Source organism: Gymnoscopelus microlampas (genome assembly GCF_963454915.1).
Source record: "Gymnoscopelus microlampas genome assembly, chromosome: 5".
In the NCBI taxonomy this organism is placed as follows: Eukaryota; Metazoa; Chordata; class Actinopteri; order Myctophiformes; family Myctophidae; genus Gymnoscopelus; species Gymnoscopelus microlampas.
Window position 1 is genome coordinate 15,048,795 of NC_139942.1, and position 20,392 is coordinate 15,069,186.

General features: G+C 42.0%; 1 protein-coding gene across 1 annotated transcript in view; it reads right to left on the bottom strand.

The window, feature by feature from the left end:
* ranbp9 (RAN binding protein 9) overlaps positions 1-20,235 on the bottom strand; it is a 41,054-nt gene extending 20,819 nt beyond the window's left edge. Inside the window, exons 1-5 of the mRNA XM_084058435.1 lie at positions 19,316-20,235; positions 14,501-14,612; positions 10,509-10,561; positions 4,260-4,427; positions 2,074-2,096 (exon numbers count right to left, since the gene is read on the bottom strand). Of these exons, the coding sequence (XP_083914561.1) occupies positions 2,074-2,096; positions 4,260-4,427; positions 10,509-10,561; positions 14,501-14,612; positions 19,316-19,547 (588 nt within the window). The 5' untranslated portion in view covers positions 19,548-20,235. The remainder of the gene's footprint in view (positions 1-2,073; positions 2,097-4,259; positions 4,428-10,508; positions 10,562-14,500; positions 14,613-19,315) is intronic.
* Positions 20,236-20,392: the final 157 nt, after the last annotated feature.

The window sequence follows — 20,392 nt, forward strand, 5'->3', positions numbered from 1 at the left end:
AAAAAAAATTTCACGATTTTTCAAAAAAAGCAGATCTACAAGCTCATGGCGCGGCACTCGGTGCCGCGCCATGAGCTTGTATATCTGCTATTTTTGAATAGCCAAAGAAATTTTAAGTGACACAGATGCGTTCCAGGTCTTAGTGGGTTAATGCATGTATGGCCTCCTCCACTGGGCCTTCATTGTGGTTCTGGAGGGGCGTGGGCTGGTCGTGGGGGAGGGGTTCTAGTGCGTTAGGGGGGCGAGTCGTGGGAGGGGTTCACATTACAGAAACAGGAGGAGCAGGCAAACACTTAAAACCCCAGCATCCGGATTTTGGGAAAACCTTCGCAGAAAATAGCAGATCGACAAGCCTGTTGATCGGAAGATATTTAATGTAGAGCAAAAACGGAAAAAGTTGCTAGCATAGAGCCCTGAGGGACTTCGCTCAACAACGTATCAAAAGCGTTAAGGCTGACCCAAATAGTTTGAATATTCAAAGCTTCGTTCGATGGCAAGGGATTCGAACATGGAAAAATAAGTCGACTATTCTGGCGTATTTTTTTATTTATTTTTTTATTTTTTACACATCTTCTTTTAAAAGAATATATATATATATTTTGAGTGCCAGCTCTCTGCCCGCGTGTCTTAACTTGCGCCTCAAGTAAGAGCATGTGAGCATAGCGAAATTATTTTTAATCTAGCGGGTTTATAAAAAGGTGGGGGGGGGGGAACTCGGCCTGCCGCTCCAAGACGCTCCGGTCGGAGCCACGCACCACACGTTTGAGCATGCCGGTTAATCATTAACTCACATTAACCCACCGGATTTAATATTGTCCGTCTTATAAAACAATACAATGCCTACATAAAAAGGAAACTTTGATGGCATCTTTTGCAACGTATAGCTGTCCATCTGGGCTCATGGGGACGCATTTGTGCCAAAAGAGAAAGTGTTTCGGACATGCAGCAAAATACTTTTTTTCCCCCTTTTTTGCTGCTGAGCCGACGGCTCTGAGCGGAGCGACCAGTGCACAAATTAAGGTGAGTGACGGAGCGCGGAGATCAAGATGAGCGAATAGTGAGCGTGACAACATTCACCATCAGTTTTAGGGCCCAGAAGCTTCGACAAAAAAAATTAAATAATCCAAGGTCAGCCCTAAAATGCATGCTACAAAATAATCTATCCGACATCAGAACTTTCTTCTGATGGCCTGTCAGAAAAAAACAGACAAGTGTCGCTACAAACTGCCAACCGCACTGTTCTGAAAGTTAGACCGACCCCTCCCCCCCAACTCAGTACTATGATCTAATTAAGCACAGTCATGCTTGCTCTGTCTTGAGACGCTGGAGAATGTGTGTGTACATCTAGTGTGGTTATTTCAATACCTGGTCATCGTTCCGACATGCTGTGGACATTAAGTCAGAGGTATGGAGGAGGTTTTGACATTTGTTTTGACAGTTTGTGTCTATCAATGGTCACTAAAGAGGGATTTCAGAGGCGTGTAGAGACTGTAGTTCGTCTCCTCTCTGTTCCAAACTGTCACTGCTGACAGAATAGCCTGGACTGAATGCGGAAATAAAAATAAATATAAATCACGACCACCCGACTTCTGACTGGTGACACTGTTCAAACCCAACTAGTTCAGATAGTAAAGACATGTACAGTAGGTGTGCTGGAGTGACCACAGAAAGCTCTGAGATCACCCATAAGAACTTACCCTAGGCGATCTACGAGCTCTTGTAGTTTATTTCTAGTCCATTTTCACAATATTTATCTGCGAAACCCAGTCAAACTAAATGTAATGCCTACCAAGTGGTTGTCAGGGTGGAGGCGGGGGGTCCCAAGTTCAAATACGCTTCTTTTTTTTTTTGGGGGGGGGGGGGGGTCGCAGCCTGACATTTTTGTGAACCCGTGGTCTAGAGCAGGGGTCCCCAACACCTCACTGATGCATTGCGTTGGGAGCTTGTAAACCTGCAATTTATTTGGCACATGACTACATTGTGTCATTGTACAAAAGAGCATAAATCTGGCTTTTATGTACACCCATTAGGACGTCTGAATAACTGTAAATAGAGTTACAGTAAGACACTTACCGGTAGATCTGTGAAGGCAATACCTGAAACAAAGATAAAAGAAAGAGAATGTCAGCACTTTGGAGCTCTATCTGTCTCCACAGCATATCTTCATCCGACACAAAAGTCTCTGTCATCGTTTTGATCGTTATTATTACAAACCAACACGGAGAAGTAAGCTACCTTAACACAGGTACTATGCATCTGTTTTTTTTAGCTTCTGCCAGGTTTTTTCTCGATTTTTCTAACCTTTTTAAGTAGTCACAGAATATTTAGCTCCAGTATGATCGATCCCCTGATGGTTGCTAATCACGGAGGGTTTCACTGTGCTTCCGTGGAAAAAAGAAATGTCATCGCGACCTCCCGTTCACTTGTTATCCGCTGTTAAAAATAGCATGTCTCGCCAAAAATACATAGTATTTATTATTCCCAAATAAATTAACCAGGAAGTGAATGGAGCAGTAAATCTTCGGATCGTGTTATCTCCTGGTTCTGTGAGATTATTTTTTTTATATATACACACACACACACACACACACATACATACACACATATATATTTTCTCTATTATTATTTGAAAAACTGATTTACGTGATCGACGGCAAACGGTTGTATTTGCATGAACGTAGATCTACGTGATTGGCAGGGAATGTGCTAAGCACTTCAGGAAGTTGAAAGAGCTGCTGCGACGACAGCTGTGGGATTTTTAATAAAACTAACAAATAGACGGAAAGGAAAAGGGATGTGTGCGCGACCGCTTGATGATTGGCCGAATTGACAGCACGTGACCTCGTCTGCTGGAAACCTCGTCCGCCGGAACAAGGCTGCAGCCAGCGGACGGAACAGAAATCGGTCACCACGTTCGGCAAAACAATCGGGTGCCTTTCACACCTGAAGTCCTCTAAAAAGCTCTGGTCGGATCAAGAACCTGACAGGCCGTTCAGAGTATTTCTAGGGAAAAATCACTCCATTGCCATAGTCACTGGAGGAAGTGGGGAGAATGAGGTCTATGTTAATCTCATGGGCAAGTGGAGATACTTTACTAAATGCACATTTTCTGCCACTAGAAACTCAAAGAGTTCGTTCAGCCTTCTTTCCCCTTCCTCAGTCGTACAATGGCGTGTCTTGTAAACACTCTACTCCAGCCTCAGAGCACTCCATGGAGGAACACTACACGACAGATATTTATTTGAACCAGAATACTCTATACTTAGTAAAAGATATTAGAAGAACGTTTACTGCTCTAGTCTGTAGCCCTGAGTTACCGGCCCAAATTCAAACGCTGCCTGAAACAACTTTGCTGTTCATGAACGGTCCAATTTCCAGAATTGAGCTTCATGAGTCACGTTGAGAGAAGAAAAATGACTTCACGTTTTAGTTGACTGTAAAAAAAAAAGTCTCCTGCACCGTCCCAGATTCTCTCTGCCTCGCTGCATCTACTGCAGCGCTGGCACGCAGGGGGGTGGGATGACATTAAGTGGGTCCCTCGTGGTAGGTGGGCGGTCGTCGTTTTCAACGTTCACACAACAATGGCAGCTTTGCACAGGGCAAAGGCAAATAGCATGCTAGCTATTCGTCTGTCGGGTGGGAACCTCATATGTCCAAAACGGTTCAAATTCAAAAGTAGCAAATCGACAAGCTCGAAGCGTGACGTTTCGCGCCGCGTTTCAAGCCTGTGGATCTGCTATTTTTTATGCTTTTAGTGTGATGCTATAGTATGATCAACACATTGCGTTTTTTTGTAAATTAACGCCCTACTTGATCATACTACAGCATCAGACAAAAGCACCAAAAGTAGCAGATCCGCAAGCGAAGCGACACGCTTTGAGCTGAATTTGAAACCTGAAAAGTAACAGTTTTGGAGCTATGAGGTTTCCACCCTACAGAGACAATATAAAACTAAGCCAATTGATAATGTTTCAATAATGTGTTCCAATGGATCCAATGTGGTTATTATTTAGGCTTATAACACTTTCAAAAGTGTTCTAAAATAGCAGAAGTAGCTCTACAAGCTCACAATAAGCGACAATGAAACGCGATGGGAGCTTGTAGATCAGCGGTTTTACTCATTTTAGTTTTGCGCAACACCCTTATACGATGAATAGGGCATTAATTTACCCCAAAAAACAAAAAAGAGTTGAAACACAGAGATACAAGGTTTCTGCCCAAGAGTGACGGTGTACACATCACCATGGTAACGTTGGTACCTAAGCTGTGTCCGTTCTTTGTGTAGAAGCAGGTGTTGTTGATGAGGTTGACGCAGCAGCCAATCACGTCGCCCGTTGTAAACGTGGGTCCATACGGTTGGCCGGTGCCCGACGAGCAGAAGGAGTGGCCGTCGTCGCCATGGTAACCATACGAGTGCTTGTCCCAACCTGTGAGGAAGAGATTTTACACCAGATGCAGGAAAAAAATGCCAATCCTTGTGTCCAAGTACAACCACGTTACAGACAATACAGGCATAAGTGTTACAGGCATAAGCGTTACAGCAAACATCTTTCTTTTATGTGGTGTCATAACTTAATGTTGATATGGCGGAAGAAAATAAAAAGATGACCCTCGTCAAAAAGGTTGCCGACCCCTGCTACCCACTGGCCTACAGTTATTCCTGTGGGCATCAATGGGCACAGGAACCATCTCCGACGTTCTCAACGTCGGGTAACCGTTCTGGTACCCCCAGGAGTCATTGAGGGGGTTCCAGAGGGTTCCCCAGCTAAATTACTCATAGCTGAGAACCAAACGGACCCTTACAGGTCTGTAACTCCGAGAGATTACAAATGCAACTAAATGATTTGAACGCTCTCAGTAGGGGTGTGCCGATATATCGTCCCGCGATATATCGCGATACGTTTTCGCGACGATATGTATCGTTTTGGGGAAAAAAAATATCGTTTTTGAATTTTTTTTTTTTTTTTTTTATATTTTTTTACAATCATAATAATCAGGCATGTAAACGGCCCCGAAGTGAAAAGAGTGACAACATGTTTTTTTTTTCGGGTCAGGTGTCATACTATTTGGATTCAAAACGGCTATTGTAGCTGAAAAGCTACAAGTTTGCATGTCTGAATAATGCAAAAACAGAATTATTTGTTTGCATTTTCTTTTTTTCTCCTCCATATATTTTCATAATAAAAAAAGTGCGTATCGTATCGTATCGAAATCGTATCGAAGTTGTGAGCCAAATATCGTATCGTATCGTTTCGTGAAATTAGTGTATCGGCACACCCCTAGCTCTCAGAGTTAAATGACCACTGAGGATTTTACAGTTCAAACTGAGATCCCCAGAGATAAAAATGGTATCAAATGGGGGTCTGTGGCCTAATAATGCATGTCAAACTGGGGGGGGGGGCCTGGAAATATTGAGAATCACTGTCCTAAAGCACACACTGACTGTACATCCATCCTAGCAGCAGTGTAGAAAAACAACCATGACAGCCTGCAGTAAATTACAGCAGGGCTTGATTATTAAAATGCTGCTGTTGCGTCATCCAACACACACACACACACTTCTGCAGTCTGGAACACAGCCTGGAGAAGAGGCAATTAGCTAATTGTTATTAGCCGCCAGGAGTAGTGGAAACTGGAAAGTAACCCAGTACCTTTACTCAAGTTAATTTTGAGGCACTTTTACTTTGGGTATTTACAATTTTCGATACTTTAAAACGTCTACTACTCCACTAGATCTCAGAGGCAAATATTGTACTTTTTTTTTTACTCTAGTCCACTCTAATTGTTGGAAAACTTTTAGGTACTCATTACTTTTGGAGATTTAGAATATTACCAAGATTTTACACCACTTAAGCCCTTTTTTTTATACCTCGGCAATTCAAAAATAGTTAGCTAGCTCCTTTTACTTAACCACGTAAACACTAGCATCTGAATTCTGGGGGAAACATACAACAGAAAATAGCAGATCGACAAGCTCACAACGGGTTACGATGCGTTGTGAGCTTTTTTTCAGCAAAAGCTTTCCCCACAATAACAGAAAACAGAGACGACACTAGTATAGAGCCCTGGGGGACTCCGGTCAAACATATAGGTTTTAAGTGGTTAAATAAATAAAAACATCACTGAGTCCAGCCTTTTATGTATGTGTTAACTCATTGAGTGCTATTCACGTGTTTTACCGGTATGGTGCAACGTGCCAATCACGTGTTTTGAAAAAATAGTTAAAAAAAAAAATAATATTCAGAACCCAAGATATCATTATCTGAAGAGTTGCAGCTCCATCCACTCCTTGTTTAACATATAATATATATGTATAACTGAAAAAGCCTGTAACAATGCTTCCTAAGCATTTTTTTTTACTTTGAAAAAATCTCTGGCACTGGGACAACATAGCCAGAAATAATTCTGGCACTCAGTGAGTTAAGCTGTGTGTTCAGAGGGTGCTGAAAACATCAAACACGGCTCAACTATGCACACCTCTGGGCTTCCTTATACTGCATGTAGTGGTAGTGTGTTTACCAGTACCAGTTGGTCAGTGATGTTATAATAATGTAAATTATTTTAGCTGGGACTTGGGCTGGCTTCGGTGGACAGCCGGCCTCCTGTTATCTTTCTACTGAGGGAGGGGGGGCTGGTAGGGCCGATGGGTGAGTCTCCACCCTGCATCAGGGCCTGTGGGTGCTGCTGGTGGAGTGAGATGCAGCCAAGGACAGACCACCCTGTGTGGTCTGATAAAATCCCCCCCCCCCACACACACACACAGACTCGGGTAGGCCTGTCACAATTAGTACATTATTTGCGATAGTCGCAATTATTTTTGCATAATCGTTTCCATGTTGGCATTGTCTGACAGATTTTCAAATATAAAAAAAACAGAAATAGCAGATCTACAAACGCTTGTAGATCAGCCATTTCTTCTATTTGTATATGTATACAATTATTTAATATGTCAATAATGTCTTTGTATATTTAAGTTATTTGTCATAACTGCCCTGTGCAATTTTTGACTATGAAGCCTAAAAGGCTTCATATGTTGCAATGTTCAACGCCAAACACAAAATTAAATCGATATTTGAAATTATTTGAGTGACAATTAATTGTCAACTTAAATTTGTAATCGTCTGCACCTCCGTCCAACTCCTCCCGCCCAACAATCCCTGCTGACAGGTGCCGTCTCAGCCTACAAGAGTATGTGCAGTGACAAATATCACCCTCGCCGCCCTGGCTTCCCTCCCTCGAACACGGGGCCAATTGTGTTCATATAGACGCTCGACAAAGAAGGATGCACTGCGGTTAGGGGTGTGCCGATACACTCATTTTATGATACGATACGCGATATAGGGCTCACGATATCCATACGATTTTTGTTTTTAATTAAAATCTTCAGTCTTCAATCTTTAAAAGTGCTTCATTTATAAAACACAAAAAAGTTGTTTTATAAATAAATACAAGCTTAAAGAACAAGTGAAGTAAGTTTTCACTATAAACCCCTTTCAGAGGACATATAGACACTAATAACAAATATAAATACTGCATAAATATAAATTCCACAAAAATCATAGTCATATAGACCACCGAAGTCCTGACGTCACTCGTTCATCCCCTGGTTCGTAAAGTAATTTCGCTATGGATAATAACATTGGGTCATCATAGAATTAGCCTCGGAAACCCATGCCTTTTTTTTTGTTTCAAAAGAAAAAAAGCCTGGGAGAACCTTGCAGGAACGCTGGTTTTAGGACCTTGTTATCTCCTAACCAATCAGAGTGCTCCAAACCCAGGCGCTGGAATCCAGCGCCTGGGTTTGGCTCCGCCCTTCAAGACCATCGATTGGGCTCGTTCTTTCAGTCTATCATAGAATAGTCTCATATAAGAATTGTGGTCCAAAAATAAACAAACTGTCTCGGCGATATTGTCAGGGAGGAGGTTCTGTATCGTTTATGATAGTCAGTCACTTATATTTGATACAGTCTGTTTCTGGCGAAAATTTAACTAATTCGGCGGAAGTAACATTATCGTTTTCTCACCGTCAGTTGATGCTTCATATCCATAAGAGTCAAACCGCCGGGGTCATTTGTTTCTTTTTGGAACACAGTTCTTATTTGACGCGATATTAAATACGTCTATGGGATTCAGAATGGGGGTGGAAAACTGCGAACCAGGTAGACAAACCAAGGATGTGTAAATTACGTCAGACTTCGGTGGTCTATTCTTGTCATCTGGACTTTTACCAACCAAGTTTAGCCTAGTTATTAACAGCTTGAACAGAATATCTATAAACCAGAGTGTCTCTTGGAAGAAATCTATGGCTTTGATGCTATAGATTAGATGTTAGCCTATTTGACAGTACAGAAACATAATTGCCTTGATGCAAGTAACATTAACGAGCGTCAACGAGCATCAGCTAGACACAAACACACAACCTCTGCAGTGCTCCAAACTGAAAGTGACTGGGGGGGGTGACATTTCTCTTCAAAAGCCCTTGACTATGATGAAGTGATTAAGGATTCATACAGTAAGAACTCCTCTAAAAAAACAACATTTAAAAAGAAACGTTGAACAAATATTGCGATACAGTATGATGTCACGACTCACAACAATACATCGTCACGTTTTAATATCGCGGGACGATATATCGGCACACCCCTAACCGCGGTGGATTTGAACCCCAAGACTCCGCAGTGGCGGTGGGACAGGTACTTTAGCACTGCGCCACCCGAGCGCCAGGATTCAGGTTACCTTTGAACTACGACTGTCGGGCTGATGTGGAATGTGACACTCTCCCATCATAACATGGACACAGCTGTAGCTTTCTTTAGGCACATGCAGCACATGTTTTTGAGACGATATGCTGGGTTTTCTCTACAGTTTTCATAACGTCTCAACTGCTGCTTGTCTGGCTCTCTGACAGCACAATATTTCTTTTTTTTAAAGCGATTTGTAACTCAAATCTTTCCTTCTGGGGGTCCCGGGAACAAAATATTTGACAAATGTTCGCTTAAAATTATATATATATATATATATATATTCAAAGATTTGCACAAATGTTCAAAAAAAAATCAAAAATAGCAGATCTACAAGCTCATAGTGCGGCACTCGATGAGCTTGTATATCTGCAATTTTTTAATAGCGAAAGAAATCTAAAATGACAGATGCGTTACCAGACTGAATGGGTTAACAGGGGTCATGTTAAGGGCGACAGCCACCACAGCTAGCTTCATAATAAAGACACATCCTCATGATGTGCACATCAGTCATCAGATAATGAACAGATACAATGCATGAATGCTTAAGAAAAGAAGAAAAAAATATTCCTCTGTGGTCAGATCTTGACATTCAAAAACCAAGGCGAGGAAATACCGCACATGTTGGCTACAGAGGTCTCAAACAGACAAATGTAGCTGGATAGTGTTTGCATTGAACCGGTTGTGTGGCTTTAGTTTTGGGGTGAAGTTTTTGGGTTTGAAAAAGTTTGAAGAGCTTTTTAAAAAAAATCCAAAACTAATATCACAACTGAACATTTGTGCTAGGGCAAAGTAAATCTGTGTTCCCAATCTGTGATTTGTTAAAACGGTGCGCGACGAGTCCTCCACACTGCTGCCGTTACCGAGGTATTGTCATTCTATCATCCTTGCTATTCTACATACAGCCAACCATTAGAAGCAATAGCAGATCAAGGCTATTAACCATTGCTTTTGTTAAATATGGTTAGGGTTTTAACTTTTATGGAAGACGCTTATGAGCTATGAGCTTGTAGATCTAGTTTGACCCATTCCAACACTCTTTAATCTTATGAAGAATAAGTGAAAACGGTCGTCAGCGAGTGACAACCTCACTTGACAACAATCCAAGTGTTTCCTGCACGCTGCCAATATTTCCAGACCCGATATAGGATCACTGTCCCCAACCCGGGTGACAAGACGACAACATACCGATGCAGTCACGCCAAATGTCTGACAGACGATACATACAAATTACAAGTCTCTGTTACACACACACACACACACACACACACACACACACACACACCGCACAAAGAGACACCCGCACAAAAGCACTTAAACAGGACACCATGCAAAACAAGACAGGAATGAACGCACGCCACACCCAAAAGACACTAGCAAACACACACACATACACACACACCTAACTTCACCAATACACGTCTGCTCACATTCTCATACATTTGTATTTACAAATACATTTGTACTTGTGAGGGCATCAATATTTTATGAACGCCATTTGTATGTGGCGTGAGCTTGTAGATCGGCTATTTTCCGTGCACTACTCTGACGCACAACTAAGTATAAATCAGGTATTAGCTCCAAACCTCAAATCATAACCTCTAAATAAATAACTAATCCTAACCGAAACTCAATTATTTTCCTAATTGTAAGCCTAACGAAGCCTAGACCTGTGTCTATTTCTCAAATCCTACAATACAGTACTTGTGGGGCCCTCACAAGCATAGTAATACAAGTACACACACACACACAGAAGTGTAATCTTACCGGGGAGTCTGTTCATGTTTACACCCTGGGCGGAGAGGCCGATACCCATGTACCTGCAGAGAACAGTTAAGTCGTTTATTCATCAAAAACATCACAAATACATCAAGAGGAAAACGGTGTGGACTTTCACCCCATTCAATCCGGGAACTGATTTCTTTGGGCTATTCAAAAAATAGCAGATGTACAAGCGCATAGCGCGGCACTCGGTGCCGCGCTATGCGCTTGTACATCTGCTATTTTTGAATCGCCAAAGTATAAAATAAATGGTTATAGCTCAAATCTAAAATGACACAGATGCGTTCCCGGATTGAATGGGTTAACAGATAACATGATCCACTGTTTATTAAGTATGATGTCACACAATGCCTCCATGTTTAATATGAATGTGTGGTTGTTGCAGGTTTATATCTTCATCTAAACACAAAAAAAATATTTAAAATCGTTTTGGCCTATTTAAAGTAAACCACAATTATTTGTCGTCAAGTAAAATGCCATGGTTGCGACAACAAACCACTCTAGTCCTGAGACCTTTATCAGGTTGTCTACAAGACTCAAAAACGTGTTTCCTAATAATGATATTTTGGGCATTTGAATACTTGCGTGTGGGAGTTTTATGCTGCCTGTATCGAACCATAGATTGGACCTCTCTTTTACGCACCCGTCGCTCGGTAGGTGTGCAACTGTGCATAAACGCTTGCTTTTCATAGGCCGAAAGCCAAACGCAAGTTATAAGACTGGAATGTGACCATCAGTTTCACTGTCCTTGTAAGAAACTGCTTCCATCAACCTAATAATGGAGGCGGTTTTATCAGGTCAAAATGATGCAAGCTTTTGGCCTGGACCCAGCTTACCTGACCCTACATAAACTCACTCAAGTTTGCAAACTTAACTTTGGTCGTTTATTTCTCCCCTACAAAAATACCAATTGGTATTGTATGCTGTATGCTATCGTTGATTAGTCAACGAGGTATCATTTGTTAAGATCGTGGAATGAGCAACGATAACAATGTAAAATACAATACTAATTGGTATTGTTGATGGGGAGAAATAATCAACCGGAAGTTTCCGAACTTCTTTTGAGGAGGTTTAGTGGATGCACTTTTATAACTTCATGACCACCCACAGCTTAATTTATTTGAACTGTTTTGTAATTCCTTTTCTCAACGGTTCTGTATGCCTGGCAGTGATTTTGTGCGGTATAAAGCAGTGGTTCTTAAAGTGGGGTTCGGGGACCCCCAGGGTTTTTTTAAGTGGTTCCAAGGGGGTCCTGGAACCACTTCCACTACTTTAACCCTATATAAAATCGGCTGTTGGAAAATAGCTATATAGATATACAAGCTCACAACGCGACGCATTATGTGCTTACAGAACTGCTATTTTCAAGAAAATTGAAACTTTATAAATATTTTTCAAACAAATCTTGTATGGGGGGGTCCCTGGTCCCTTTCCTACAAAGTAACAATTTTGGACATACCAAGGCTTCTACCCGAAAAGCGTTGACGATATACAAATCAATGGAATAAATTAACTCAATCAGTCTGTGTCCAACTACCCCACATTAAAAAAACACTTGTCCCAACGTAGACACCCAAGCACTTCTACAGATGAAAGCCCCTCAGTGGACCAGGGTCCGCAGTCTGACTATCAAAAGACCCGGAGCGATACTTAGGAATGTGTGATTAATTGACGCCTGCAGGTCTCCGATACAGACACCAGCTAATCACTGCGGGTCCCGGAAGGTCAATCGATGCTAGACTAGCCAGTCCAGTCATGTGCCTTGGGGGAATACGCACATGGTATTGATTTGATGACCCTAACCGCACGCTGAGTGAATTGATTCTACTATAGATAGATATCTTAGATTCTACTTAGGAGAGTATTTCTTGTAACAAAATGGTAATTCATTAATTTGTGGATTGCTTGAAAATTCAGAGACGGGAGAAGGTGGCGTGACAAAAATCACAAACTAAGCCCGAGCACATGATGTCACATCTCAGCCAGGCGGTCAGAGATCTCTCCACCTACCGATACGTCTGGGCACTTCTAAACGTAAGGAATAGGCTCTATGCACGGCAGCCATATTGGAAAGACATTGGGCCTCTTCCTTACTTCCAATGTTACCAATGATACTAATGAAGGCTCTGTTCCACACTCTGGTCAAACAGAGTCGGGGTGCTGATATTGTGCATGTTGGCTCACTGGAAACACTCTGCTACACCAGTGGGTCTCAAAGTGAGGTCGAGGGACCCTCATGGTTCCTTGAGGGCGTTACAAATGGCCCCTTACGGGTGTGAACTCATGGGGGTCCTTGAAATTAAGTTTGAGAACCACTGTGCTCCCCTAAATGGAACAGAGCCTTAATTAGTATCATTGGTAACACCTGTGCAGGAAGTAAAAAGGCCCAATTTCCAATATGGCTGCTGCGGATAGAGCCCTTACAGGGCCATTTGGTTCCATTTGTACACTGTTAAGAGGGTTATGGGGGTCCTAATGCACACCAAACTTGGGGGGGGGGGGGGGGGCTTTTGAGTTTGAGAACCGCTGCCTTACACTAACCGAACAATATAAAACTAGTTCATAAGTTGCTGATTCAACCTGAAATCTGCGTTTTAGAAATGATCTCAGCATGAACAAATGAGTGCGGTCATGAGTAGGCATGTAACGGTATGAAATTCTACAGTACGGTATTAAAATATATTTTGAATACATTTTTCTAATATATTTTTGGTACTAGGGGCCATCAAAAAAATATATATATATATCTTTCTTTGAAGGAAAAATATTTGATTAGCCTTACAAATGAATGAATTGAGTACAATATAAAATTATGATTTAAACGTATTAATTAATTTATAGTTCAGTCACAAAAGTATTGTTTTCAATATTTGCTCTCACACACACACACACACACACACACACACACACACACACACACACACACACACACACACACGTGTGTAACGGTATACCGTTATATGCCTAGTCATGAGTAACAGATCAGACAGGTGTCATCATGGGCTTGCTTATTTGACAGAAAACTGCAAAGCAATTATCTAACTAACCGATTTGCAAGTCAATTATATATATTTTTTGATAAATCAATAATTTATTAAGATCATCTATTAATAATCTATCCCTATTTTGGCTAAGAAAAAAATATAAGCTAAAAAATAAAAGCTCACCATACTTCTCATCTGAGCTTGTAGATCTGCCATTTTCACATTCTTTGAACAGTGTTGTGTGATGAAGTGCAAAATTACATTGGGTTAATCGACTCATTGACATATATATATATTTTTTCTAAATGCGCCTCTCAATCACTCGATTAATCGAAGAAGTAGATGGATAGAAATAATTGCTAAGAAAATAATCGATAGTTGCAGGCCTAAACTGTAACCAGAATCATGTTGAGAGTCTTTATTTTCCCTTAGATGAGACCGGGCTGGCTGTAAAGCAGCCATTTTGAAGCCCCCATAACATCTGAATTACAGTATGGGTCTATAGTGTAATTTTACAATCTGATTGAAAAGATAAGACAACAGCTCGCTACAAGTTAGACTAGTTAAACCTGCAGGCACAATCTGATTGAAGAGAGAGAGAGAGAGAGACACAGACAGGCCATCATTCAAGCATGTACACACACAGAGGAGTCATTTGGTTCTCAAACTTTGCATTCTATTTCAAGGAACCCCAGCATGGTAGGTATTGGGCCATAGAACCCCCATAAGCATACAAAAGGAACCAAATGGACCCGTAGGCTCAAAGTTACAGACATATAAGTGCATTTGGTTCCTAACTAGAGCTTTGAGATATACTGAAATAGAGGCAAAAAAAAGAAGTTACCATTTGATTGTGAGCTTGTGCAAAAAAATGTGCATAAAATAAGAGAATTTGAGTTTAAACGTGTCACTGGGGGTTGGTTACTTCCATCCCCAGGGACCCCAAATGACACCCGTGTGTGTCCACAGCCTTCCAAAAATGGTTCTCCTTACCCATCTCGTCCTTTACTAATGATCTTGACCTCAAAGTAGTACACCCCACAGGCGGCAGGGATGGGGTGTGTGGCCCGGACAGACGCTGCGTCCTTGGGCGTCTTTCCATGACCTGTTGGGTGAGAAGAAGAGGAGGGAGACAATATTAACCGACATTGTTGATGAATTGAATACATAGGACCACAATGGAAACATGTCCCAAGGACTTTTCCTTTTAGCCTTAATGTCCTACATTTCTGACTAATAAAGTAATCAATAAAAAAAACATGCTTTACTTAACCCTTTAAGACCTGGAACTGTGCCATTTTTAGATTTGAGCTAAAAAGCATTATTTTGCACTTCTACAAGCTCGCAGATCTACAAGCTCGTAGCGCGGCACCGAGTGCCGCGCTACGAGCTTGTAGATCTGCTATTTTTGAAAAATCGTGAAAATGTGTGCAAATCTTTGAATATATATATTTTTAAAGCGAAATTTTTTAACTCAAATCTTTGCTTTTAGGGGTCCCTGGAACAAAATATTTTGATGGGGGTCTGCGGCCAAATACATATAATTGTGGGGGTCCTTGACATGAAAAAGATTGAGCACCACTGATATAGAAACTACGTTTTTCATAAGACATGTAGAATCGGCTTCAGGTCTCAATGGGTTAAACATCTAACAAAATGTTCAGGAATTTGTGTTTGGTAGATTATGTCTACTGTTGTAACAATGCTTCTTGGCAATTACTTTAATGCCGTTGTTTATTTCCATTTTTAAACTGTGCCCCATTTGTAAGGAAGGTGCATTTGTGGGATGCGCAATAGTCTTAAGCCACAACTGAATAACGTTGCTGTCGGACATCTCATCTCCATATTCTAACTTTTGCGGGGGGGGGGGGGTCAAAACATGGCGCAATGTCATTTTTAAATTTGAATCCTGAAAAGTAACAGTTTTGGACGTTTTCACCCGACAGAGACGAGAGAGATAAGCTGTTTGGCATTGACAGAGAAGATTTGGTGATTTTTTTCCATGTGAGCAACCCACATACTCAGCTGTGCTGCTCATCCCACAAATGCAAGGTCCTTACAAATGGGGCACCATTTAGAAAGGGAAATTAACAAGCTTTTCAATGGTATAAACGTTACTGCCAAGAAACATAATCGACCAAACACCAATTTCTCCAAAATAAAAGTGACAATATTTTATTTAACCACATGAACCCTTGCCTCCCTATTCTGGGCATGTCATAATATGTGAATAGTCGCAAGAAATAGGCCATCAGTGAAAACGGCAAACCGAAACGACTTTTGTTGTTTGCTGAAAGAGATTTGGTAGAAGGGAAAAAAAGGAGAGGACCAAATAGAGACCCCTGGGGACGGGACACTGGTCAATGAAGTATATGGGTTTTAAAGTGGTTAATTCATCAGGCGTATCCATTATCCATGGACCCTTTTCACTTTTCACAGCTGACATTTTGACGTGTAAACGCAGCTTAAGGTAATAAGGTTTAATTGTGGCTACTTTTCATTTTGGTTTCGCAGCATGAAGTCAACTGTATGTACAGAAGCTGTCCCTGCTGGCACACAGTAACACCTAAAGGAAACACACCCGCAATTAATGTTGTGAGGTTCAGCTGTGTTCACCTGTCAAATGTCTGCTGTGAAACGGTCTCATGAAACAAAAAGGATTTTTTTTTTAAAGTGCACCGCGGCTAGTGTTACATTTTTTAATCGACCAGCAGCGACTTTGACTCTTTCTAAACGGGGAATATCATTTTGACAACAGAATAGGATATGCAAATGATGGATGGTACTGTTGCTGGAGTAGATTTACCAGCCACAGGCCGAGATTTATTTTAATAGCATTTGACTGGTGTTAAAAACTCCACAAAAGGAGGGATTTAGTTATCAAACGTGTATTCAATTGTTACATTTGTCATTGGACTTAAACAAACAGGAACGAGACATGAATCTCAGCCCCTCTCGCGTCCGTTTTGAAAACCTGTTGTTCAACAACCCCATTTCTCATTTTATCTGTGACAAAATGGCTGCTACACAAATACAGTAGCCAGCTTGAGGACACTGACATCCTGCTTTAAATACCTATGAGAGAGATCCATGGCGGTCTGTAACAAAGACCACATTAACTGATGTGTTCTTTATTCCATCTGACCCTTTTGGCAGGTAACCAACCATCAGATAAGCCTAAATACACTTCGGTTGCGCGCACACGAAATAGACGATCTTCATGTGCTTGCCTTTTGAGCTTGTAGATCGGCTATTTCCAGTGCGCGACACTGGCACGCTACCCACCGAGTATAAATCATTCATTAGAGTCTGTTCAACCGTTTCCTGTTTTGATTACAGCTCTTGTTGTGATATAAATATTTGAAAATCATATATTTATTAAGCATACATGTTTGGAAACTTGCCAACTAATATTTAACAAAGTAGGATTTGGTGTAGTCTCAGTCTGGTACATATCGTTTACAGACGGGCCCAAGAATATTTTCATACAGTTGCAAAACATTTTAACATTCAAAATTCATTCTAGACTTTAGTCCGGGGACCGACCAGGGGTAGGGGGGGGGTGTGGGAGAGGGGTCCCCAGCTAAATGAGGAACAGCTTAAACACTTAAGCCTGATTTGAAAATGATTTGTAAATAGCCGGTCTACAAGCTCACAAGACAACGTGTCACATCATGACACATTTTGAGCTTGAAGATCTGCTATTGAAAAGTGTTGACACAACTTGAAAAATCTTCTCTTATGTGGTACTAAAACGATATTTTCAGAAGGGGGGGCTAAACTACTCATTAAGTAGGAGGTCCTTGACACAAAGATTGAGAACTACTGATAAATATTTACAGTATATGGGGTAAAGTATGCTAATTAAGCGATTATGAGTGGAATGATATTTCAGCTTGTGATGGACTGTGTTGTCAAAATGTCACGCATAATGCGAATGCGAGGGACTGTGAAAATGTCAAATGACAGCTGTATCTGGCTTATGCTACTTTGCTCACAGCACCAGTCCATCTCGGTGGTTCTCAAAGTGGGGTCCGGGGACCTCCAGGGGTCCTTGAAAGTGTTCCGGGGAGGTCCCCTCCCCACCAGGCAAAATGTGCTAATACGGCATCAAAATAAGTTTAACCACTTTAACCCTCAGCTCTTTGAGAATAGCTGATCAACAAGCTCACAACACATCGCAAGTATGTGTAGATCAGCCATTTTCACCACAAAAAAATTAGCAATTTTTGATAGGAAAATGTTGAAATATTTTCTTCTTTTTTTTTTACATTTGAACAGCACAAATCTTGTATGGGGGACCCTGGGCAAAATACATTTCCAAATACATGGGGCCCTTGACATGACATGAAAAAGTTTATCTAGCACACATGACAAGATTCAGCTGCATTTGTTCTTCAGACAGAAAAATTTCAAGAGACAAAAAAAACTGTAGAAGAACACACCCAGGAAACAGAGTCACACCTAATAACCCCCCTCCCTTTTTTGAAGCCTTTTCTGGGTAGGCCTGCATCAAAAAACAACCCTAGTCTAACCTGAATGTCAAAGAGAAGGAGGAGAAAAAGGCACTTGATAGGAAAGGAAAAGCTCAGTAGCAGAGAGAACCGGCTATACTGTTAACACGAATTACTGTTGTTGGGAAGCCAGCCACCTCTGTTAAACTGAACTCTAGCTCTTCATGACATTTCCTGTTATCTGGTTACCTAACAATCTTAACTAACAACACAGGCTGTCAACACTTGCAGGTCGCTGGGGACAGCTTATAACAGTGTGACTTGTCAAAAATGGCATTCTAGACCAGCTTTAGCTGCACTTTATTTCATGGTCATTGTGTGTTGAAATGTCACAATAATTATTATGACAGTTGAGCTAATGTATTAGCAACCACGTAAGCTCGATGACATCAGATCAGTAATGCTTGGCAGGGTGGATCAGACGGTTAGAGAGCTACTGGGTCAGTCCTTTGGATGCCAGCTGCTGGCTTGTTTTTTTTTTTGCAAGATGTCCTCTGTCTTGTTGTTGTGTTGAAGGCTCGCTAGCTTTAGCCCTACTTTGTTTTTAGCCACAATGGCAGCTGGGGCTAGCATGCGTTACGCCGAAATCGGTGACCCCGTCGAATGTTGTCCCCGCAGTGTTGTTTACCAAGTAGATCTCAGGTAAACTGGTTGTTTCCCATCATAATCAACGCTGTGGGAAATGTCTAAAACCTCTTCAAAAGACAACATCTAGTTGTGGAATTATTAACCTTATAAATAATTGATTTGACATCAAATATATCTAATTAGTAATAAAATAATGAGTTTACACATCTGTATGTGATCATTTACAATTTCACCAAAATACGAATGATAGTTGTTCCATATTATTATGATTCTTTGTATTCAAAAGAATTAGAGCAGTGGTTCTCTAAGTGGGGTCCAGGGACTCTCGGGGGTCCTTGAGTGGGGTTCTAAATTGACCCGTACAATCTGTGACTCTCGACAGTGTATAAATCCATTGTGTACACTGTCAAGCGTTAAAAGGAGACCTTGAAAAGGAGAAGAGTTAAGAGATGCACTGAACTAGAGCGTTCACCACGGGTAACAACATTCGACGGGTCACCAACTTCCCCGTGGCAGCTGCGGGGCTAACGTTAGCCACAGCTAGCCGAGCTAGAACAGTTAGCCTCCACTATGTTTTGAAGGAGGAGGAGGAGGAGGGGATAACAAAAAAAAGTGTTTATATCCAATTTATCGGTCGTGTTTCGAGCCGTAAAAAGTCAAACTCGAAAAAAAAACACGACAAGAGAAACCCCCCCCCAAAAAATACCTTTGTAGTGCACGCGCAGGTTGTTCTGCGACAGGCCGATGTAGCTGAACTTGTCCTTGGGGCTCCAGGAGCGCGGCAGCGGCGTCTCGTTCAGCTCGTCCACGGCCGGGTAGAGCCGCCGCAGCCTCCGGTTGAGCTCCTTCTCCTGCTCGTTGAGCTGGGAGTCTCCGTGCTGGACCACCACCGACATGAGGAAGCCGCAGGAACCCCCCGACGACTGGCCCGACGTCATCCGGCTCCCCTTATAATAAGAGTCCCTGGCCGACCACCCACACGTTTAGTTTAATACAAATAATAAATATAAAACAAAAACAAACTGGCTTGAGCAACAAGCCAGAGCCCACCCAACAGGGACCCGTATATAGAGTTAGCAACGCTAAGCTAGGGCTGAGCTAACTGGCTAGGTAGCCACAGCTGGGTTTAGCCCTCCGGACCCGTAGGGATAAGAATTAGCAACGCAGCTAGCTCGCTAGCTAAGGCTAAGCTAACTAGGCTAGGTAGCCACAGCTAGTTAGCCCTCCAGACCCGTCAGTGTGAGAGTTAGAAACGCTAGCTAGCTAAGGCTAAGCTCACTGGCTAGGTAGCCACAGCTAGTTAGCCCTCCGGACCCGTCAGGATAAGAGTTAGCAACGCAGCTAGCTAAGGCTAAGCTAACTGGGCTAGGTAGCCACAACAGCTAGTTAGCCCCCCCCCTCCTCCGACTAGCTAACGTGGCTAACGGCTATAGAACGGGCTCGGTTGACACATTAAGCTGCTGACAACAACACAAAGCCACGGATCTATTCCAAAGCCGCCGTTCTTACGACTAAACAGGCTTTGTGAAGGGGGTTGAGAGAGCGGACGTTGTTGTTGAGACTGCTGGACGGTTTGGGGGACCACGGTGCGGACCACCACCACCAGGGAGACACAGCAGTGAAGCAGCAGACTAAACACACTGAAGTATTCCGTGCTTAGCCTCGATCTTTTGTTTGTTGTCTGAGGCTCTATCCTCCGATCCGATTGGCTCACTGCAGCGATCCTGTCACTTCCTACAGGAATAGAATGGACCCTCTATGGTCAGATGCAGATTGTGTGTGT